The sequence below is a fragment of the Corvus hawaiiensis genome, chromosome 3 (genome assembly GCF_020740725.1).
Source record: "Corvus hawaiiensis isolate bCorHaw1 chromosome 3, bCorHaw1.pri.cur, whole genome shotgun sequence".
NCBI classification, from domain to species: Eukaryota; Metazoa; Chordata; class Aves; order Passeriformes; family Corvidae; genus Corvus; species Corvus hawaiiensis.
The window spans coordinates 7,533,506-7,557,107 of record NC_063215.1 but is presented as its reverse complement, the minus strand read 5'-3'; the positions used below and the strand labels follow the sequence as shown (position 1 = coordinate 7,557,107).

General features: G+C 40.1%; 1 protein-coding gene across 2 annotated transcripts in view; it reads left to right on the top strand.

Moving 5' to 3' along the window:
- MFSD2B (major facilitator superfamily domain containing 2B) overlaps positions 1-23,602 on the top strand; it is a 39,046-nt gene continuing 15,444 nt past the window's right edge. For both annotated transcript variants that reach the window (XM_048297651.1, XM_048297650.1), the window contains exons 1-8: positions 1-84; positions 5,358-5,474; positions 9,210-9,334; positions 12,351-12,474; positions 13,650-13,728; positions 17,772-17,941; positions 22,049-22,139; positions 22,234-22,355. In XM_048297651.1, coding sequence (XP_048153608.1) covers positions 43-84; positions 5,358-5,474; positions 9,210-9,334; positions 12,351-12,474; positions 13,650-13,728; positions 17,772-17,941; positions 22,049-22,139; positions 22,234-22,355 — 870 coding nt within the window. In that variant the 5' untranslated portion in view covers positions 1-42. The remainder of the gene's footprint in view (positions 85-5,357; positions 5,475-9,209; positions 9,335-12,350; positions 12,475-13,649; positions 13,729-17,771; positions 17,942-22,048; positions 22,140-22,233; positions 22,356-23,602) is intronic.

Genomic DNA, 23,602 nt, shown 5'->3' with positions numbered 1-23,602 from the left:
CGGGCGCGCAGGTGTCGGACGGGGTGAGATGTTCGCGGTGCCATGGCGGGGGCTGCGAGGGACACCCCGGCGGGCGAGCAGGAGGTAGGGGGCTGCGAGGGGGCAGGGCGACCGTCGGGGGGCTTGGGGATCCCCTCGGACACGGCCCGGGGCGAGAGCGGGTCCCGCCACGCCGGCGTTTCGCTGCCATCGCGGGCGCTCGGGGGGCTGGGGCAGCCCGGACTCGCTGAGCCCGCCCAGATTCGTGCGGGGCTTCGTGCGCGGCCTCGGCGAGTACCTGGAACAGCTCTTCGACCCTTCCCGCGGGCAGCGCCGCAGCCCCGGTGTTTTCCCTGGAATGCACCTCGCGGGATTTACTCACTGGCCGCTGCGGTGCCAGGGAAAAGCGCCTTCGCTTCCCACCTCCTGTCCCCTCCGGGGCTGCCTCCCGGACCGAGGCAGGTGGGATGCGGGAGGCAGGAGGGGTTTGCTGCCCCCGGAGCCTCAGCAATCCCCGATTTCCAGGTGTGTGTTGTGATGTGAGCGAGTGCATCTCATGCTGCCTCCTCAGACTCGGTGCTCGCCGGGGTAGGATTGGGACGGAGGTGAGGGTGAGCGAGGACTCCCCCACTCCTTGGCTCTTGAGGGAACACCAGGTAAAACTGGGAAGAGACAGCTTCCAAACAGAGGAGTAAGGAAGCCTTCCACAACATGTTGGAGGGCATTCAGCCCATGGAGATCGTCAGACACCAGGCACGTCCCGTTCGGGCTTTAATTTTTGTGTTTGGAAAGCATCTGGGTAAATTCGTGGCAGAAGTCTGAAGATGTTACACAGATACACCATCTTTGTTTCACAGAAGGAAGAATATCCTGAGAAAGCACCACTGTATCCCACCTTACTCATAATCGCTTTTCTAGGTGTCTGCACGCAAGCCCTGCTCCTGTTTTTTTCCACTCAAGGGTGGGCTGATGTCACTAAGAAACCTGAAACCAGTCCTCAAGGTGCTCGGTGTGAGGGACCTGGGATGCCACCGTGACTGCTGCACTCGTGCTTTCAAGAGGCAGTTGTTTGGTCACTCACAGAACAGAAACATTACCAATGTTAATTCCATGTTAAGAGAAAAGCTGACTCAAAAGCTGCTCCTCACTAGCTACATTTCATTGTTTCTAAGATAAACCTAGACTAGCATTTATCTTTGAGTCACAGGTTTTGCTCTCTGTTCTTACTGCTTTTAAATTACTTGTTGGTTCAGTTCTGGACTCGGCTGATAACGAATAGCTTTTTACAAAACGCGGCTGCTTCTTATGCCCATAACACAGTTGCAGAGTTGTTTTCAATGTGCTAAAATAGTTTCTTCAGAAATAAGATGGTCTCCTATAAACATTGTATTCAATTTCTGTTCTGTTGGGCAAGGGAAAATTTACAAGCATGGTTTTAACTTACAAGGGAATTAAAAATAAAGGAACTACAGTGTAGGAGAAGCTTTAATTTTCCATAACAATGTTTAAACTTTCTATTTAAGGAGCAAAATCAAATTTCTCAGCTATTATGCTTTCTTGGTTTGCCTTGAAACACAATTAAATTTGATATGGTGGGAGCATGTATAAGTGCGAAATTGTCAAGTTAATCTGAGAACAAAATAAAAATTGTAACTTCATTTGACCTTCCTTCCTCTTACATCTCATGCCATCATCTCACATTTCTCCTAAAGCTTGTAGAAGCAATTTGATGTTGGCATGCAACTACACCACAGGGGTCTCGAAACAAAATTGTCATTGTACTTTTATGTTTCATTCCTTATTTGACCACTGCCTGTGCATTCAGATCTCTCGTGATTTGTGGAGTACTTTCAGCTTGCTGACAAACCTGCACAGGTGAAGCTTTTACTGGATTTCACAGCAATCAAGGACCTCATGTTTTTTGAGGAGGCAATGCAGCAGGGACACCCAGCCATCGGAGGAAAGCCCTGTGAGCTGCTGATAGCCAGCGCTCTGTTGGCCACGCAGCCCTGCTCAGCGTTATCCTTCCCAAGACAGTTTCTGTCAGAGTTTGTGAGCAATATCATGCAAAGCCAACAAAGGCTGGGGCCTCGCTCCTGTAGATCCTGTAACAGACAGCTGCCACGTGCATCTTCTGTGCTCTTAACTGTAGGAAGTTAGGGAGAAGAAAATGCTTCAGCTTTACTGGTGCAGAGTCCTACCTTCATTTTACCCCTTTCCATTGCGTACTGAGGCAGAAAATGTGGTCATTACCATATAAATTCAGCATGGAGAAGCAAAAATCTATTATGGGCTGCTTCTTTTGGAAAGAGACACCAGAATGCAGAGTCTGAAGGACTGCTTCTCAGCAACTAGAAGCTCAGGGACACTCAATGAAATTACCAGGCAGCAAATCTGCAGTGACATTGGCATTTCCTTTCATGGTATGTGTCATTTCCATGCAGAACTGCTGTGGTGTTTATGGCTTAATGTACAAACAAGTTCCAAAAGCAATTAGGCAAAATAAGAGGAAAGCAGGTATGGAACAGTGATGAGGATGTAACCTACCTTCCAGGGAGTTCATGAACTGCAGATTCCCTGTGTTTCTGTGGGTGACCAAACAGGACACTTCTGTATGCCACATCTATCTGACAGCTTGTTTTATTCTGAAAATAACATTCATAACCAAAATTTAATTAAAACTTAACTACTGCTGCGACCAAAGTATTAACTCTGCTTCAAGGTGATCTGGGAGCATGGTTCAGAGAGTAGCTAAGCAGCATTCTGGATGTGTGTGGAATTGCAGTGAGATTTCATAAAAAATATACTAAGATTGTAAATCTTCTAACCATGAAACTGCTGTAAGGACAGGAGTACCACCTTCAGCCTGTAAGTTTAGATCTTGGTTGACCATTTAGTGTAGCACAGCTTTAATTAGATTAATTCTTAAGAACTTGACATTCTTTCTGTTCTAAAACCATTTTGGAATCATGTAAATTATATAGAGGCATTTGCTTTTTCTGTTTTTCCACAGCCTTTGCTATTGAAAGGACAAGGGGCAGTGGTTTTAAACTAAAAGAAGCACATAAGAATGAAATTCTTTACAATGAGGGTGTTGTGGCACTGGCACAGCTTGACCAGAGAAACTGTGGGTGCCCCACCCCTGGAAGTGTTCAAAGCCAGCTTGGATGAGGCTTGGAGCAACCTGGTCTAGTGGAAGGTGTCCCTTCCCATGGCAGAGGGGTTGGATTGGATGGTCTTTAGAAGTCCTCTCCAACCCAAACCATGCTATGAGTCTATGAAAATTACTAGTGAAAATAACTATGAAAGCAGCATCGGGGATCTAAAAGGTTTTTTCCATTTTTGAGGTTGCAATAGGATACAGGATTTGCGTAGCACTGGTTTATGTCTCTTGATTTCATCTGAAAGTCATCTTACCAATGCTTAGAGATCAAGAGGGGAGCTATGAAGGGAAAGAAAACTTTTAAAGTAATTTAATTTGTGGATGATGGAGGAGAGGCTAGGAGAAGGGAATGTCTAAAAACTAAAAAAGTGAGACGAAGTTATAAAATACACAGCCCCTGGACCAAAGCTCAAGGGGACTGCAATGGTCAAGCTAGCAAAATTCTGTGGACCCCACAAGTCTAGTAAAGCTCATATTTAAAAGGACTTACGTGTGGGAAAAGGAGAGTTACTTTGTACAGCAAATATGTATATAGTCTGTTTGTTGTGTTTGCAATCACTTATCAAATTAAATAGTATATTGTTATGATGAAATCTGTCTTGTGACTGTTTATCGCTCTTTTTTTTTTTTCCTGCAAAGAAGAAACTTGCCAATGCAGAGTAAAGTGAGGCCTGCTGTGCTGATAACATTTTGCAGCTCATGCCCTGACAGTATGCACTTTCCTTGGGCGTAGCAATGGGATCCCACCCTGTCTTTTTCTGGGAAAACACAAAAAGGAAAGAGTCCTGATACTTGTGCTTGTTTGTTCACACCCAGTCTGATAAAACAGTTCAAAGGGAAATGTTTAGATGATGAAAGGCTCTGCCTAGAAGTCTAAAACTTCTCAAAGCTGTTACAGAGTAAAGATGATGGGTTAGTAAATTTAAAAATGTTCAGAAATTAGGTAATGTGTCATAATATCATCATTGTGGTGGATTTCATTTCCATATCTCTATTTGTATCCTGATCTAACATAAGAATTACGGGCTTGTGTAGTCAGTTCAGAGAGAAGACAGATTCAGGATTAATATTTCTGCTCCTCTTCATGTCTCCTGGCTTCTGCTGACAGCTGCTGACCGCAAATTTTAAAGAGGGACCAAAAGCCTAAAAGTCAGAATTTTGATTTGATGTGTCGTCCCTCTGAAAGGAATACAGGATTAACAAAGAGTCATTTTCTTCCTTTATTTTAAATTTTATGGCATAAAATTAAATGTTAAGATCTTTTTTTAAAGGCATTCCAGTATTCTTGAACTTCTACTATTAGAAAAAGAAGTGTTCTTCATTAGGATTTCTATAAGAAACAGTGCATTTTTTGTATTTTAATTGCTGGTATGAAACCTTATTTTTAACATTTATCTTATTCTTATTTGGCAGTTATATTCAAGAATATTCTTGGTGCTTATGGTACTTTTCAAAGATCAAAAGGCGAATGAGAGAGCACGGTTTTGCAAATTTTTTAAAATACACTTGGAGTGATTTTCTAAAGAAGACTTGGGCCCAAAATCACTTTCCATATTATGCCAATTTTCACACAGATGTAAAAAGTCAAGTCAAAAGGAAGATATGCAAAGTCAAGTGACTTTGCCAGTGTCACACCAGCATTTTGTGACAAAGGAGGGAACAAAGCACAAATGTCTGGGATCTGTTTGGTCTGCATTTGACTGTGGAACTTTCTGTGAATGTTGTTTAATTACTGTGGTATGAGGGTATTTATCAATTATTATTATCTCAAGGATTAATATGAGAATTTTTTTTTTTTAAAAAGTAAAAGTTTTCAACCCTAAAAAATATTAATTAAACATTCAAAGACAAAACTAAGTTCAGCTAATAGTGTAGCACTTCCCTGCTGCTTCTTGCTTAATTGTAGACTTGTTTCCTTTTAATAGCTTGTGAGAAGAAGGTAGGTAAGCCTGAGGGTCATCACAACTCACTTTTGGGAACACTGTAACCTGTTTTCACGGGCTGAATTAGAGAACAAACCCATTAAAAATCAAAGTAACGAGCACCCAAATGCCTGTTGATGATAGGGGTTGAGGGCATATGGATTTATTAGCAGAATAGCTGTGAAGCAAATACATTAAAGTGGTGCTAACTATAGACTTTAACCTTATCACTTGTGTAGCTTTTAACTTGTGCACCTTGGTTTACTCAGAGTTTGTTCTGCTTCCTCTCACAGGAATACAGGCTCTCGATGTGCAGCAAACTGTGTTATGCCATAGGAGGTGCCCCAAACCAAGTGGCAGGGAGTGCTGCTTCTTTCTTCCTGCAAATCTACCTGCTAGACATAGCCCATGTAAGTAGCACAAGAAACATTTGCAGACTGTAGACTTAACTCTGATATTGCCAGCGATGTCCCTGGAATGATAAAAGGGGAATTAGCTAATAAATATTTCAAATTGTCTTGTTGTCATTGCCTCTAGCTGTTCAGCATCCTGGAAACCACATAAACTTGTCCAGAATTAATTTTTTTCCACTAGTTTCCTTTCTGTCTTGAGGTGGCTGTTGTTCGCTTTTAGTTTGGGAGCATTATTAGAACTTTGGGTGCTGTAGAGCTCACACACTTGCAGACACAAGGAAAATGAGTTCTCAGTGTAAAGAGTCAAAGAGTGTAAGACACAAAACATCTGAAAACATTAATAGCACCATGTTGAGGTTGTGAAGTTTTGTTCATTTGGTTTAGTTAAAAATCACGCCAGTTGCACCTAGTAGCTAACATCATTTCACACAAATTTTATTTGGTTTGTCTAAGGTAATTTCATGGCAAGGAAAGCAGAGTTATCCTTCCTGAAGGTTCTTTGCTTCCAGTCTGTGGCTCTCTGGTGCAGAATCCGACCTGGTGAAACAAAGCAGTAGGAGTCATCCCATTCATCTGAGTTTCAGCTGCTCCAGCTAGATTTCAGAACAGCAGAGACACAAAGAAAATCAATCCATAAGCAATTTTTACTGTTTTGGATTGTCTTGGGTGCTTGCATGGTTACTAGGTGGGATAGAGAAAGTATTAGGATAGGAAAAAGGATTTTAGGGAGTTGAGGCCAAATTGCAGGGACTGTGAGAACAGGTGTAAAACTACATGAGGGACTTCAGCACTGATGACTGTTCCTATTTGCTGGAAAAAACCAGAAGGTTCTGGGTCAGATATCATTACCCATGCTGTCTAAAGACAGGATATATGACTGGAGGTGTCCAGAAGTTTGGGTTGATGTTTTTCCTATAAAAGTGCGGTATTAAAAACTGACTTGTGACTTACTTAATAAAATTGGCAACACAGTAAGGTGGGCATGTACAACTGAGATCATCATGAGTGTCTTGTTGAGATCAAAGTCACAAGATGTAGAAAAGGAGCCAGTTTTGGACAGCAGTGTCAAAGATGTCAAGTGGATGGTGTGGAATCAGAGCAGTTGGAGGCAGAAAAAGGAGCTTGGGGGTACAGGAGGGAGGTGGAGCCCCTCTGACTGAAGCTGTTGCCCACTGACGTCAAGGATGGCAATACAAGACATTGGAGATGATGAAGCAGGAACTGAATGAGAAAAACCCTAACACCATTTTCCCAGGGTGCTTAGAAATATGGCAATTTCCCCATTCTTTGCTTATCACAGAAACTGAAAATTCTTGAAGCAAGGGACTGTTCCTTCATGTGTTTGTGTGCATTGTCCAGAAAGCTGGGGTCCCATCCATGCATCTTTGGGCACTACCTAAATTAGTGACATCAAAATATTAATTTTATTACCAAGCTTCTACTGAAACCCAATAATTTTGCTAGATGTTTGTAATATACTTACACTTTCATTAAGGGGCTTAATTATTTGTTCCCTGATGGTTTTGTCTGTTCTCTGAAGTAGTCGTGCAGGGACAGGATTTATTTCAAGGCCTGATAAATGGCTTTGAAATCCTGTGTTCTTTTCCACACGTTTTCAGGGGTGAGGATGTAATTTTATAGTCACTACCTGGATTTATTTCTTGCCCATTTAGAGGGCAGAACTGTTTTAGCTTCTTGAGAGAATGTGGAAGTCACCAAGTGTAATCTTTCATACATAATCTGGATCCTAAGAAAATTATATTTTTATTAATTTTCTGTAACTTACAGTTTCTCAATTTGAATTCCTTGTTCCACCTAAATTACCTGTATAGACGACAGACATAAATGTAACTCCAAACCACACAGGATCCTTGAGTCAAATTGCTAGAAAACACCAAAATTCTCTGTAATAACCTCTCAATAAAAGGATCCTGGTTTTTATTCCTTTTGAGATGGGTGAATTTAGCATATTTTGTCTTGTATTTTATTAATGCTGGAAAGTTTCTGGCATTGGTGCTGACAGACACTGTCTAGATTTAGGAGACAGGAAAATGCAGCCAAGGGATGTATAAGCTCATACCAATGATGAAGACAGGGTGATTATGCAGACTCCACTCCTAACATGAAAGAGATTTTGCTTTTTCCTCAAAGCTTTTTCCACCTCTGTGTATCTCATATCCACTTCCTTTCTGTCTCTTCGAGTTATTTGAACAAAACACCAATGTGGAACTCACCTAATTTGTAGTTTTGTGTTCTTGTGTCCCTCATAACTGCAGTATTTCAACCCCTCTATCTTTCTGACTGCTATTTTGTGCTTATTTTGCCTGCCCTGTCTCTTGAGGAGCAGTAGTGACCTGTGGGCTGTCCTGGTGCAGCCCCCACGGCGAGTCTGCCTCAAGGCTGGTGGGCTACTTGCCACCCTGTCTGTGGGAGGACACGAGCCAGCAAAGGTGATGAGCTGGTGGTGACAGGAAGATTGGCTGCCACTGCAATTTCACCTGATTTGGGCTAAAATGTAACAGGGGTGATGACAGAAGTCCGTGGCACCTGCCTTTTGTCCTGGTCATCCAGGACATTTAGAGGTCACTGCTTCCTTCTTTCACCTCTGAGAGAACACCTACAGCAAATCCTGCAGGCAGGGGACCTGCACCAGCTGGAAGCCTGGTGATGCTGCCTGGGAGACAATATCCTGTGCAGGAAAGCAGGGGATACCTGCTCAACACCTGCTTGGTGTTGTATCAGCTGCATTGTCCAGCACGGTAGCACTGGTGTGATGAAGCACAGAGAGGAAGGGATCTTGTCTGCTCTTGCTGTTTAAGCCACATAAACTGTTTCAGCAGCTTCTCTCAACAACTGGTGTGAGGAACATTCATATTTGTATAGGTTTCAATGACTGCTTTTTTTTCAGGACTGTTGTTGCAATGACATGAATAGAGCACTTGGAAGAGAACCCACCTTTTTTAACTATTGTGTGATGGGAATTCCCAAGCTCTGCACAGATATATGTGAAGAAATAACTGCCTTGCCTGGGATAAACTGTATTTCTATATAGGTCCTCCTGGGTTAATTTCAGAGGTTTTTCTTCTTGGCCATTTTATTCTTTCGTAATCCATGAACATTTTTCAAGTGAGATGTGATGGACACGTGCTGGCAACTTTGATTTGAACAGATGTGCCTTACGCAATTCAGTTGTCACCGCTCAGTCTCGAGTGGATAAAGTCTGTTGTGCAACAACCTCTTCCTCAGCCACATGCCACCAGTTGGCAGCCTTGTTGCTAATCTCAGGAGAGGAAAAAAAGCATTAGTGCGTGTAAACAACCCCCTCCACCATTTTCTAGATCAGGTCAAGATAAAGATCTGAGGAGATGGAGATGGGGGGGAAAAAACAAGTGGCTAATTACAGAGGGACTCTGTCAGATTGTATGACTAAAACAAGGACTATGCTGTTTGACTATCTGATCCATTTTCCTCATCTTAAACACATTCAGGATCTTCCCTTCCTTGCATTTTTCCCCTCTAATCCCTTAATTCACAGCACCTCTCTCAGTGTCTCATTTGTTTGCTATGGGTAACCAATAGGAATTTCTATGACAGCAGCAGATGTGTTTTGTAAACGAACTATCATTATTCTTTAAAACACTGAGGTGTTTTTTTCTGGAAAGTTGCTTTATGCTGTTTCATTGTATTGTGAAACAATGGATCTTGTTTATTGTATTCTGTCTGTACTTTCAGATTACTCCATTTCATGCCTCTTTGGTGCTGTTCATTGGCAAAGCCTCAGGTGCAGTTACTGATCCTGTTGCTGGATTTTTTATTAGCAAAAGTAGATGGACAAAAATTGGCCGGCTCATGCCTTGGTAAGCATCAATGTGTACATGTATTTACATGTATATGTGAATATTGAGTGTTGTGATCATACAGCCACCTCACTGAAGTAGTCAAGGGTTGTATTCATTCCACATATATCAAATAAAACCAAAAAATTGTCATGTCATCTTTAACTTATTCACGCATGAAAACACAGAAGAGATTTTCTAACACTGGAGACACAAACAAATAAAGCCAAGAGACCGTATTTTTAACAAAACTGGGAGCTGAGATCTAAAACTTTTCTTAAATCTGTGGTTGAATTTTCATCTCTGTCTAGATTTCTTTAGTTGGACTTCAGTCTTCCACAAAGTTGGAACTTATTTCTACTTATGTCCTAGAGTGCCTTCACTTGGAAAAGATTGGGCCATGCTAAAGGAACTCAAGGTCATCTGTGCCACAAGGCATGTGTTCATTTGGCTTTTTAGTATTTTGGAAGTCATGGGGAGATTGACTACTTTGTGAAATAGGGAGTCTTTCATCGCTTTATCTCATACATTATAAGGGAGCACTGTAAGATATTTTGAATTAACTGGAAATTTTGAATTTATATAACCCACAAACTTGATTTACAACAAAAATCTAAGAGTAAATGTTGTGTCCTAAGCAAAGAAGTTGGAATTTCACGGAAAAAAACCCAGTTTTTAGCTGGTGGCTCTCTTGCTGCTGTGCATTTTTACAACTGCAGAAACTTGTCCATGGGCAGCTTATATCTGACAAAAGAGAGAAGGCAAGTACATATTGGAAAAAGGCTGAGATCAGATGCTCTTTGCCCAGTAGGAACAGGGCCTTCAGGTTGAAGTTAAGCTTTTTGTCAAGTCTCATTGGAAAAGAGGAGCTTGCTGCTGTTTTTCTTTTCAGGATTTGGTTGGAGGCCAGGTAAATGCTGTGGTTTTTAATGACCACTGAATTAACCAAATAAGAAAGCTATTCAAAAAGAAAGTAATGAAATTTTTATACAAATGCCATTAGAAGTGTTCTGATGCTTTTTTTTTTTTTAAGTTCTCTGAAAATACAGCAAGTGCATGTGTTTGTTGTTAGTGTTAAATTGCTGTTAGAATTACTCCTGTCCAAGCACAAGCATGAATTTATCAGCCCTTTTCACTGTAAACCAGCTCCAGCACATCTTGCACTTCTTAAAGGAAAAGTGCTTATCTAACCCCGCCTTTCATCAAACAGCTGCTTGCTTTACGAACGATTTTGTCCAGGGTTTTTTGGTAATGCTAGTATTTTCATGGGTGTTTTATTCCTAGACTTTGAGACTCAGGCCATTTTTATACAAAGCAAAAAATGGGGCTTCCCTTAGCTTAAAAATACTTCAGTATTTTGAAATTTTTCTGACTTCTTAATAATCTAGAGTGAAGCAATGGAATTTTTTCAGTCAGAAAAGCTTGCCAGCAAAGCAGGAACATTCGTAAGAGAGGTGAATGTTTAACTGTCACTTAATACTGTCCTCAATATAATACAAAGTCATCAATCACTTATTTAATGGCTTTAAAAGGCAGAAGCAGACATTGACTTGAAATACTGGTTGAACATTTTGTCAAAAGAGATGATAGCAGACAATCAAATATTCAGCAACTCCAGCAAGGCTTTGAAAACTCCCTGGCATTGGAGAGGAAAGGAAAATAATGGGAAAGGGGACAACAGTGCTAAGAGGGTTTTTGATAAAAAGTTGCACGAAGAAGTGACTGAAGATACTTAGTGTGGTGACTCTGCCTGGAACCATCTGGAAGAGCTCAGGCTTTTGGAGAGGAAGGTAAATTCCCTGAGGTGTGTTAGGATTTTACCCTTGTTTATGCTTTCCATTGCTGTGGGTGAACTGTGGGCTGGGGACCAGAGGGACAGAGAATACCAGAACCTGGCACTTTCCTGGTAAATGTTCAGCTCCCAGTGATGCTGTCCATCCCAAAGAGCAGTGTGGGAAAGCCATTGTTTTACTAAACTATTTACCCACATTACTCTTTTGTATTCCAGGTTTTCAGTTCACGATTGCAAAATAATCAGCTGACCCCCAATGTCAGTAGTGCTGTTGTGAAGGGATTAATCTGTTTTCTCTTTTATGTGTTTGGAAATTTTTTGTTAGGATCTTGGTCATCTAAATACATTGTTTGATGCCTGATTTACAAGAATACAGGATAGCCCTGATGCTGCTGCAGCTCAGACTTTTAGGAAATAATAACATCTGACTAATTCTGTGTCATGAAGTTTGACAAGTGCTATTTGCCTGAAATAGGTTTTAGAATAATGTAATTAATTGCTGGTTAATGGCAATGTCTGGAATATAAGTTTCTGTGGTTTTTTTTTTTTTTAAAGCCACCTTTTTCTCCAGAAGATGATCCTTTTGTGTTTGAAGTGATTAGGAGTTAAAAGGAGGAAATGATCATATACCCAATTAGATACAGAGTGTAGGAGGTTTCCATTGTCTCTTATCCTTTTTTCAGTATTTTTAAGTTTATCAACATATTTGTGCTTGCTTGAAGTAGCAGTGAAGAGACTAAATTCAGGGGGAAACCAAAGGTGCTAAAATTAGAAGAGGGAATCTCAGTAATAAGTAAGCTCATGTAAAAGTTGCTAGAGTATGCAGAGACATAATGACAGATCTTAGTTTTCAGTGGTTCTGTCTAATAAATATGTAATCTGAGACATGTGCCAAGGAATGGCAATGTAGGTGTGCTGTTGCAGTGCATGTGCAAGGAAATTTGTCTCTTCTGAGAGGGATATTAATTTAAGTGCAGCTCTTTTCTTTCAGATTTGTTGGTTTTTTTCTACTTTATGGAAGTATTGACATGTGTATTTATGTATTTTATATTAGTATTAATGTATTTTATATTAATCTGTGTATTTAATGCACACTAACTTTTGATATTTAAAAGCATGACATTACTTCAGTTAGAAAAACTGCACATAAAATAAATTGTATTATATTGATTATTAGCAGGAAAACTTAATGTGCTTTGCTATCATTATGTTAAGATTCCTGATGTGTGTTAATCTTCTTTCCAGGGTACTGGCATGTACACCCTTCACGATAGTGTCCTATTTTTTTATGTGGTACCTGCCTCCATTTGTATCAGGAAGAGTTGCTTGGTACCTGACTTTCCACTGCCTTTTCCAAGCACTGACCACAGTAAGTAGACTGCAGGTTCATGATGTTCTCAGCAGTAACTCGCTTGTTGTCTGTCTATATTAAAGCATTCCTATTCAGTAAACTTGTTTTCACATTTTACTTCAATTTCTAGGGAGTTTAAGGGACAGGCAGATGTCCTTTTATCAAACTTCCTGCTGGTTGATGGTTTCTGCCAACGCTTTCTCTGGCAAATGAACTGCTAATTCATCTAGGTTACCACCAGTGCCCTCAACTCGTTCTTGTATAGATGTTTAGATTCCTAATTCCAGTTAGACATCCAACTTCTCATAACTTCTGTTCTCAGGAGCAGATTAGGAATTCTGTATTCCTGTGTTAAGCATCAATATTTCTCTAGGTCCTTTTTTCCCCCGGTAGAAAGATGGTCCAGAAGACGTCCATTATGGTTTTAAATAACTTCTTCCCTCTTTCTTTTGAAAGAGAAGCACAGATTTTCCATGGCGGAGTTTTGAAAATGTACACACTTGCCATGTTTGATGGAGGTGAACAGAAATCCATATTGTACAAACATTGTAAGACTTAGTTTGGCTACAGATCTCTGGGGTGGTGGGAACACCACAGAGAACTTGATTGTTCTAGCAGGTTTATGTCCCAGTTCCCCTGCAGTGCTCTTAATTTATTCTTAACTCAAGTTAAGGAGTGTGTGGCAAAATGGTGCTGAAGACAAAGTAGTTTTCACTATTATCTCCTGGATTTACATAATTAGACAAATATTTGAAATATTTTGGGTATATGTGTAGTCTTCTGGCTTGAATAAAGTGGAAAACTATATTTCTTCTTTATGGCTTTGCTTCCTGTTAGTTAGCTCAAGCTAGGAACATGATGGTGTCCTAGTGCAAAGAAAGCCAAATTCTTTAGAGTCTATCTGTGAAGGATGTTTTCCCAAGGAAACTGAAGGAGCCCAACATTAAGGTAAACCCTCTTCATATTTTATTATTTTATTATTTGTCTTCTGAAAAATACTGATTTCCTTTTATATCCTTTACAAACCAGACAGAAGCAGGTCTTTGTGCTAAAAAATTGGTTGAGGGTACTAAATGTTCTAAATGAATGTTCTAAATTAATTCTGAGGTCCCATTAAACCATTTTCTTGGATATCAAAGGACTACAGAAGTTTTACCCTGACATTTCCTAAGTCATCTTTTTTCTTTCCATAGTTATTCCAAGTACCATACTCTGCCCTCACCATGTTTCTCAGCACAGACCAGAAGGACAGAGATTCTGCAACAGCATATCGTGAGTGTGATCTGGGCTCTCTCTTGGGGATTAGGACTGAGTTTTACTGAAAATCATTCTTAATCTATAGGAAGTTCCTCATGATTTGTGTCCCTAAACTGGACTTTTATAAGAATGTTTTAATATGTGATGAAAGTTAATTTGTCTTCAAAGGAATTGCATTTTTCTATCTAGATAGGAGACATTAATATTTCATTGTCTCAAATTGTCTGATTAGCTATAAAACTCTTTTTGGTTTATTGCTAGCCAGAGGAAACAATAAAAATCACTCTTAACCAAGCAAGGGCAAGGAATAATGATTTCATTTAAAGGTGATTTGTAGGGGGAAAAGCAAGAAACATTCAATTAAAGTAGATATGAAAGTCATTGTGAGGAGTTTGTTGTTTTGGTTTTATTTTGGGTTTGTGGTTTTGTTGCCTTCTTTTCTTTAGTTCATATTTCCTTAGATTTATGTGTTTCATGTTATATTCAAATCCCAAACTTGTTTTCTCTGAAAAAAAATTGAGAATTCATAGAACCAAGACAATTAACCTCACCAAAAAGGAGAGTAATTTTGTGTGCATGTTCACACCAACTGAAACCTCTTTTTTCATTTCATCTGTGTTTTTTTAATTAATTCTGACTACACCAGGTAGTTTAAGGGCAGATCTTGTTGTAATATAACTAGCACTCTGACTGTATTAGTTAAAAGAATGAGGCTTTCCCGACCATATCTCTGGCTCTTCAACAACAAAAACCAGACAAACTTTTTTCCTTTGAAGCAAATCAGTCAGACCAAAGAAAGTGCAGTGAAAATATTTTCGAGATTTCCTGTATAGATCATAAATTGAATGCAAGAACAAATTGCTCCCCTCCTGCTCTCTTCAACTCTGTTTTCTTGCCTTCTTTACTGTGTAGCTGCATTAAGCAAGGTAAAGAGAAAGAAGTCAAATATTACATGAAAGACTTTTCTATGTCTTAACTTGTCCTTCAGTGTTGCTTTAGAATAACTTGTAGGGTTTTTTGTTGCATCTGTTTTCTCTTCCTGGCAAGATCCCTTTTCTCTTCCATTAGTCCTTCTAACCCTCAGCATACTTGATTATGTTGAAACCCACAGAGGCACAGCGAAATAGACAGAAAGATAAAAATGTAATGTCAAAAATTCTAGATACGATATCCCCTGAGCAACCCAATCCCTGTTCAGACACATGGAACAGTTGTAATTTGCATTATCATCAACTACCTTTAAGAAAAAGTCTAGGCTGGCAGTCACAGGACAGGACTAAATAGCAGGAGATTCCAGTTGTGTTATATTCTTTGGCACTGACTGTATTCTGAGTCATCTGGCCTAAATTCTAAATAAATCCCTGTACCTAGTGTTTTCTATTGTCTGGTTTTATGTCTTCAGAGGCTGTGATCCAAATGAACGTGCTTTCTGATCTGCTAGTCCCATGCAAGGCTTCACAGGCACGTGAAACTTGTGCTCATAAAAGCTGTTGAACTCCGTGGCTGAGAGGTGTCACACATATATAGTGTAATTTTATTGTTCAGAAAGGGTTTAACTTCTGAGTGTACAGCTGCTCTCCTAAACCAAATAAAGGTGGTGGAATGAACCATAGTTTTGACTTTTCAAGTGTTGGTATTTTTGTGTATGTTGATATAATATTTGTTTGGAGCAAAGTTTTCTTGTAATGGTTATGATTATGTGAGAACCTTGGTTTTTTATCTTTTTCTTTTTTGGTAAGTGTTTTACTTAAACACTTTTGCCTCTCTTTGGGCTTCATAGAGGATTCTTCTTGTTGATAAACTGCCTTGGATGCAGTCAGTTGTTCAGGCATTTCTTCAACTGTTAAAGAAAAACAACTGTGCAATATGAAGTGTGCTCTTAAAAATAAGGTTGGGATCAGAGGATCCATTACCCTCTGCTGGAGACAAGAAGAACTACTTATTATAAATTTTATTCTGCTGTTACCATGAATGCAAGGTAGAAATACTGGATTCCCAAGTTGCTTTAACATAAATCCTACTTACATTCTGGCCAAAATATAACCTACTTCAAGGTACAATCAGCTGGCAGATCAGCTTTCTTGGCTGATGTGGAAAGTAGTACATCATAAATTCTGAGCACACAAGAACTTTGAAGGATACCTGCTTCTCAGCTCTTGCTACTACTTAGAAAATAAAGTTTCATGCTGGCTGCATTTCTGGTGCCTCTAATGATGCTTCTGAGTTTTATTCTATACAAGGGCTTGATAAAATGCAGATGTAGAGCCCTAGACAAAGATTATAAATGTGTAGGTGGTGTTTTAAATGAAAGGGTGATTTTAGTGGGTTGCCTTTGCACTGAGTTTGGAAGCTCTGCAACGCCCAACTGAGACCAGTTTGCGTCCAAGCACTTCAGACCAGATTTGGGTTAGATTTTGTTCCGGTTTGGCCAAATTTAGAAATACATCCTCTGTTTAGAGGCATAGAAAGGCACAGGAATTAATTTCTGGGCATAGGCAGCAATATGGGATACACATCATAAGGTCACCCCAAGACAGATTTCCACCATCTGCCAGGATTTTTGTGTGTATGGACTGAATTTCAACGTTGCTGGTAAGATTGGATGTGAAGTTTGGGCAAGGAGCTTTTTTTACTTCCCATTAGTTTAAATTAATGTTACATGGCACCTCAAATTTTCCACTCAAAAGCATTTGCAGTTTGTGAAGAGAGTAGCAATAGTTTAAAAGGTCCAAGTCTCCTAGGGAGCCTCTCTTCCCTTTTCCTTACTGGATCTTGCATAGCCACACACAGCCTGCATTTCTGCACTGTCTGAGCCCCTCGCAGTCTGTGTGCGTTGCCGTCACTTTAGATGGTGAAGAATTTTTATTCCTTTACAGGAGCACACAAACAGCCACGTGTCTGAGGTCATCTAGGAAGGCTGTTATAGATCAGGAGACTTGAATAAACATGAGCCTAGGAGCTTTTGAAATGCCTGTCACTTCCTGAGGGGAGTATGATAGCCACCAGGACACAACCTGCTCTGGAAGCATCCCTTCAGAATCCCCTGTGGTGCTTCTGAGAAAGGAACATGGGACTCTGGGAGCCACTGAAAGAGAAAAAATAGAAAAAAAGCCTGAATCTTGGGTCAATGAGAAGTCCATTCCCTCATAAATGGGGAGACTTTGCCCCTGTCGTTAATCTGTTCATGCAGTCGGCCCTATATATCTTTATGCAAAATGTGTAAAGAGAGTCTCTGGAACTAGGACAGGAATTCAGTACCTCCTGCCCATGGGGATGCTGGGTATGGTCATATTGCAGGGAAACGGGCATGGTAGGCTTGAAATCCCTCAGGGTGAGGAGGGTCTAGAACCCAAATTTCTCACCATTCGCCTCAACAGAGCTGCAAGATGTGGTCAGTTTGTTGATCAATTTCATGAGATGATGCCCGTGGTTAGATTTTTGCTTTCCTAAGTGGAGGCTTTGGTTATTTTTTTAGGTGATCTTTTTTTTTTTCTGGTGAGAGTTAGTGATCTGGATCATTCTCTGAGGTAGAGGTAGATAGTTCTGCCTGACTCTGGCGTTAGGCAATTAAGAACAGCACCTGCTGTTTCCAAGAGTTTTGTAGCTGTACTATTTCCATAAACCTGAGGTATCACTTTATTTTTCAGTTGGAGGACTCAGAGGTCTGATTAGATAAGTGTTTCACAAGTTTCTGTCAAGTTTGAGATGAATAGTCTGATGTCATGACTCCAAGTCCTGCTTTGGAGAAAATGGCATTTAAAAAGTAGTTCCACTCTGGTCCTCAAGATGAAAGATCTCCACGTTATCCCCTTGTGGCTCTTAATCTCAGCATTCAGCATCTCATGCAGCTTGTGTGGATGCTTCTTCTCAAAGCTGATCAGAAAAACAAATGACAAAACTCTTTTTCCTTGAAACTGTTCTATTACTGACCTTCCAGTTCTGCTGTTCTTTGCATTACTCATTCCCGTAAAAGGAAATTGTTTGATGACATTTCTCTTCAGTGAGACAAATGAGCAAGATTCTCATCCTCAGCGCACATTTGTGCTTCCGTTTTTTAGGAATGACCATGGAAGTGCTTGGGACCTTGATTGGAGCTGCACTTCAGGGGCAGATTGTGGCCAGTGCTCATGTCTCTCCCCACTGCACTGTGAATCCCTCACTAAACACCACTGACTCCTGGCATGACGCTCCCAGCATTCCAGACCCCTCAGATCCCCTGTCTCATCAAGTAAGTGTCTATGGGAACACATTGAAATGTATAAAATACAGAGAAGGGTGGGGATGTTCCTCTAATACCATATCATATCCATCTGGATGAGCACAAATGCGACTTCCTTGAAATCAGTGATGTTGGAGCTGAGGCGGTGACCCTGTTGCAAACAGTGCTTCCCATCTTTGCTGTCTTTGCAACCCCTCCTCAGTGTGACAGCATAATTTCTCTGAGAAGCTTTGCAGGGGGTGCCAAACCTATAAAGTAGCTGGGAGGGACATGGCCATCCTTTGTTTTCACTAGGGGCTGATTTACAGTTTATAGAAGCTTAGAAAGAAAAGCTAAAGAGCCAGAGGAGGGTCACAAAAATTGTCAGAACGTTGGAGCACTTCTGTAAATGCAGGCTGAGATTTGTTCAGCCTGGAGGAGAGAAGGCTCCAGGGAGAACTTACTGCAGCCTTTCAGTACAAAAAGGGGGCTTTTAAGAAAGATGGGAGAAACTTTTAACCAAGGCTTGTAGTGACAGGACAAGGGGGAATGGTTTTAAACTGAAAGAGGGTACATTTAGATTAGATATCAGGAAGATTTTTTTTACAACGAGAGTGACAAGGTTGCCTAGAGAAGCTGTGGATGCCCCATCCCTGGAAATGTCCAAGGCCAGGTTGGATGGGGCTCAGAGCAACCTGGTCTAGTGGAAGGTGTCCCCACCCATGGCAGGGGGTTGGAACAAGATGATCTTTCAAAGTCCCACCCAACCCAAACCATTCTATGATTCTATGAAAAAATGTTGGCTATAGTAGGATCTTTCAGTTCAGCAACACTGCTTTCCAAAGGAGTTACCACTGGAGATGTCCTGTACAGATAAATGGCAATTTTGTGAATGAAACTGTAAGTCCTATTTGGAATCTGTACTTTTGTGAAGGTACAAAGCACTGTTATAAGTAAATGTTTGGTAACAGGCAATTAGTGGGGGCAGATCTCAGTGGTTCACATGTGGAATGAACCTAGGGATCCATGCTTGTTTATTTAATTTGCCATGGCAGACTTTTCCTGTAATTTTTCACAAATAATTAATCTCCTCGTACTTGACTTTTATATTTTTTTGAGAAACAAAGAAGGTTTTATATCTGGGAGGAAAACCTAAAACCCGATCCAAACCTCAGTTAGCACAATTTGATAGTCTTCAATTGTTTCCAGTGGTCTAGAAACAGGCCCTGAATCAAACAATTACCTTGTGGAGTGGGTTTTACCTTGTGTAATCAGCAGATTGTTGGTTCCATTTTACCAACTGCTAGATTCATCCTTTCTTTTTATGCTTTCATCTGTTGCTCTCTCAGTGCAAGTACCAACCAATATATAAAATACCCTATGAAGAAGATTCCTTGACCTGAATCTAATCTCAAATGCTTGATGCAAATGAGGAAGTACATATTTGTGCTCTTCCTAATGCGGTTGAGAAGCTCCTATTATCATGCTTCAGCAGCAGTAAGATCACAAGCTAAAGGCATGTTTTTATCTATGTTTTGAATTTGCATACTCTGGCATCAGCACTGGTGGTCCAGGAAAGGGAATAGTCCTGGCCTTGCCCCATTCCCAGTCGCTATTCTCTTTCTCTGTTCCTTACTTTTTCTGGCACAGGCTTCTCATAGAGCTGATCTGGGCAACTGTCTGAGGACACCTGGGCTGCTTCTCTAAGTGGCCATACCATTTTATGGCTGATTAATGTGTTTTGGAAGATGCTTGTTTGGTAACTTGTAGTGTGTGTTCTAACAAGACACAGAACATCATCCTGTCTTCCTTTTTAGCTTCTGGGACAATGGTTTGATGTAAAACACTATTGTGTTTATTACACCTCTGTGAATTGTCAAGATGAGTAGCTGGACAAGTCATGGAGCAAGCTGAATTTCATTGCACAGCAGATTCCCTGTCTGAATCTGCTTCAGACTAAAACCCCCAATTGCTATTTTGAAATCTCTGAAATGGCTTTCACATAAAAAATGACACAATCTTGATTTATTTCCTTTCTGTCTAATCACCTGTGCTTTCCTGTCCTTTTTGAGGTAGGAGGGAGATCGAGAAAGAAACTTCACAATGAGTTGAATGTCAAGTCATTTTTTATTTTTTAAAACTAGTAAAGATCCATAGCATAAAGTAGCCAGAGTTTGTAGGTAGAGGCATTATCTTTCATTAAACTAGATACTAAAACTGGGAAACTATGGGAAAGCTTTTAGACACAAACATTTTTCAGATCTGAAGAAGTTGCAGTGTGACTGGAAACCTGTCCCTTGTTCACACCACACACAGCAGAATATGCACCTAATTAATTGCACAGTAAACAGGAGATGTTGGATCTTGAATTTTGGTTGTATGACTGATGGGCATTAAGTCACAAGTTGAGGCAGGACTAGATTATATGAACTTGAAGAAACTCCATCAGGAAATATTTAGAAGAGGGCAAATCTTGACTTTCTGTTAGTGCCCTTCAGAAGTATGGCCCTGACCCTTTTTGTTACAAGGACTATTTCTTCTCTGCTCAAGAGCACACCTAGTTTTAAAAACCACTTAGTGAACAACTGATATTATTTTGCTCATTATTGAAAAAAAGGAAATGGAAGAAATGGTTATTTTTAAGCTCTCCTGGAGTTGTTACTATAAGCTTAGGAATGTATCTTTATTACTGGAAACCAAGCATGGGTACTGATAGAGTTGTAGATGGGCTAACAAGTTTTGTTCAGGGTTGTAGAACCTTATTTGGCCTGCCATGAGTATCCTTGATAGTGTAAGCTCAAATCACATTTAATGATGGCCTATGAAATACAATATTTAATTCAAATGCTTCCAGCAAATTAACAAATACGTAAAAATAAAATATAAAATTCACAAAGGAGTCCTGCTACTATCCTTTTTTTTCAGACCGTTCTCTCCTGGCTAGGCTGCATTTGAGGCTGAAATTGCCTTGTTTAAGTGAATTCAGGCATCTCCACTACTGCTCTCTGTATTCTGTGCAGGCCATGACCAGCAGTGTGAAAGTACTCTGTGACTTAATTTATATCTCTGATATAAAAAATCCCTCACCTTTATCCCATATAAAGAACATTCCTTTATTTCACCATGTTATTTTCTGAAATGTAAACATCTTAACAAAAGCTGTTTTCTTGAAAATCTTCTATTCTTACATGGTTCATCTGAATATGTTTGCACCTATACTAAGTGTCTTTATATTTGGAAATACATTCTTGTGATTGCATTTTTTACCACCTTCTTCTTAGAATTATAATAATTTCATCTACAATATATAACCAGTAATTTGGAATTCAGTTTTCCTATCAAATAATCACTGTGTCATAAAGCTTTTAACCAGCACTTACTTTATCTTTGATAACACACTCTAAAGTAAATTTTTACATCATACTAAAGCAAAATATTTTTTAAAGCTTTAATCCAAAGTCAGTGTAGTCAGAAATAATAAATGAGACCTTGTGGTGTGGGAAGTATCCTTGGAGGCTTTGCTCCCCTGGATAAAAGGAAGCAAAGATTTCTGAATTTGCTTGAATATTTCCCTAAATAACTGGGAAAACCAGCATGCAAGCTACCATATACTCAAAACATTGGCATGTAAGTATGATTTCTAAAATTCATTATTATCATCATGTATAAATGCAAAAACTGTAGTAACTATGTTTACATCAGTACTGAGGACTCTTCCATCCACCATGAAGTTCCAGATTGCAGTCTGGACTTACTGAAAATTAGAATCCCTCTGTGGATTATGCATGGTTTTGATTAGGTGACTGTGTGTGTCTGTAGTTAGTCTCAATATAAGCAAATTTTTAAAACATTCAGGTTGCCAAGACAGTAACGCTTTTGTTCACAGCCTCTTTTTTTTTTTTTTTTTTCTTCAAGAAATAGATACTTATGTGCCCTGAATTTATCCTAAGACAGGTGTGGTTTATAAACAAACTGCAGAAGTGAACATTTTTCAGAGAGGTAGCAGACAGGCAGTTGGCTGTGTGCAGATGGGCATTTCTTCATTTGCAGGTGCCTTACCAAGAAGGGACTGAAATTTTCATAATGACATGTCATTCTCCTGTCACAATTTCAAATGTCTTTTTTTCCTTTTGAAAGGCAAAAGTTTACATGATTGCAGCAGGGGTCATAGCAGGTGTATATCTTCTTGGAATTGTCATTCTTTTTCTTGGAGTAAAGGAAAGGGATGGTAAGTTTCATTTAAATATGCCTTGATTTAATAATAGTTATTTCACATTCCTTTATTGAAAAGATTTTTATTTTATGTATTTTGCTTCTCTTAGATCCTTATGCCTTAAACTCAGACAGAGCAATTCCTTTTTGTAAGGGGCTTGCACTCACCATGAAGCATGGTCCGTATGTGAAGCTTACAGCTTCATTTCTTCTCATCTCAACAGCGGTTCAGGTAACTTCAGACCCTCTCAGTCTGTGTGTTGGCCTCATTCCACTCTCAGCACGGGGGAGTCTGAAATGCAAATAACCTTTGGCTGGTGACTGGAGGGGTGATCTAGGGGGTGTTGCCTTCCCCTGTAAATCAGTAGGGAACCAGAGTCCTCTTTTGGGGTCCTGTGTGGCTGGAGATGGTTCTTAAAAAGGAGAAGCAAAGCCAAAGTCATGACCATTTAAAGACTTTTTTTTTCCTTTTCTTTTTTTTTCTCCTTTTCTTTTCTTTTTTTTTTTCCTTTCCTTTTCTTTTCTTTTCCTTTTTTTTTTTTTTTTTCATAAAAGGTGAAGAACTAGTCCCAGTGACCCAGACTGGGTCATTCTGTGTTATCCATCAACAGTTTCCTGTGGTTTCAATTGCTTAGAAAATGCCTTTTCTCTTCTGTCTGTTCCTCTCTGTGTGTGCCCTGCTTTAAACCATTGCCCCTTTCCTTTGCATTGGTGGCTGCCCTCAGATAGTGGCTGAACTAGGTCTTGTGGAATCTTTCGTGATGGAAGGCATTAGGTCAGAGTAAGAAGACATTCAAAGGCAGGAGGTCTCTCCTGTGTCAGAGTTAGGTAGAGCCCATTTTGAAATGAGGACCTGCAATTGGATGTGGCTCTCATGAAAAGATGTGGTGCATCCTCCCAGAGAGGAGCTGTAGAAAAGCCACTCAGTAAGGAACCCTCACTCCCCATAGGTCCAGGAGGCTTTTTAAGCTTGATTTTTTAGCTTTGTTCAGCTCAGTGAATATGTTATTTTGATGTGAACTTGTACATATCAGTTGAAGTTTACTTTATTTTGAAAAGCAAATAATTGTCACATTTTTGCCAAGAGACTCTTAGTCACGTGAGCCATTGATCAAATGAATATCAGGACAGAAGGCAGGAGTATGACATGTAAGAGAGCAGTCTGTGCTCACCAGAAGTCCTGGTGAATTACTAAGTTCCTTAGAAGGGCTGCTTAAAAGTTTGTTTGCCAAAGAAGCACTGAACTTTTTTGTTGGCCTGGATTTGGGCACAGCATCTGTTAGTCCTTGCTGGAATACTGAAAGGTGAGAAACAATAGCAGAAGTTATTTCTACTCATATCTGGGAGCTGGAGGTACTGTGACCAGCTGCAGGGACAGGGAGAAGATGAAAGATGAAAGGTCCCTTATTGTCCACATCCTTCCAGCATCCACTCAGTCAGCAGGGATAGAGAGCACATCTGGTTGCTGGCAGCCAACTA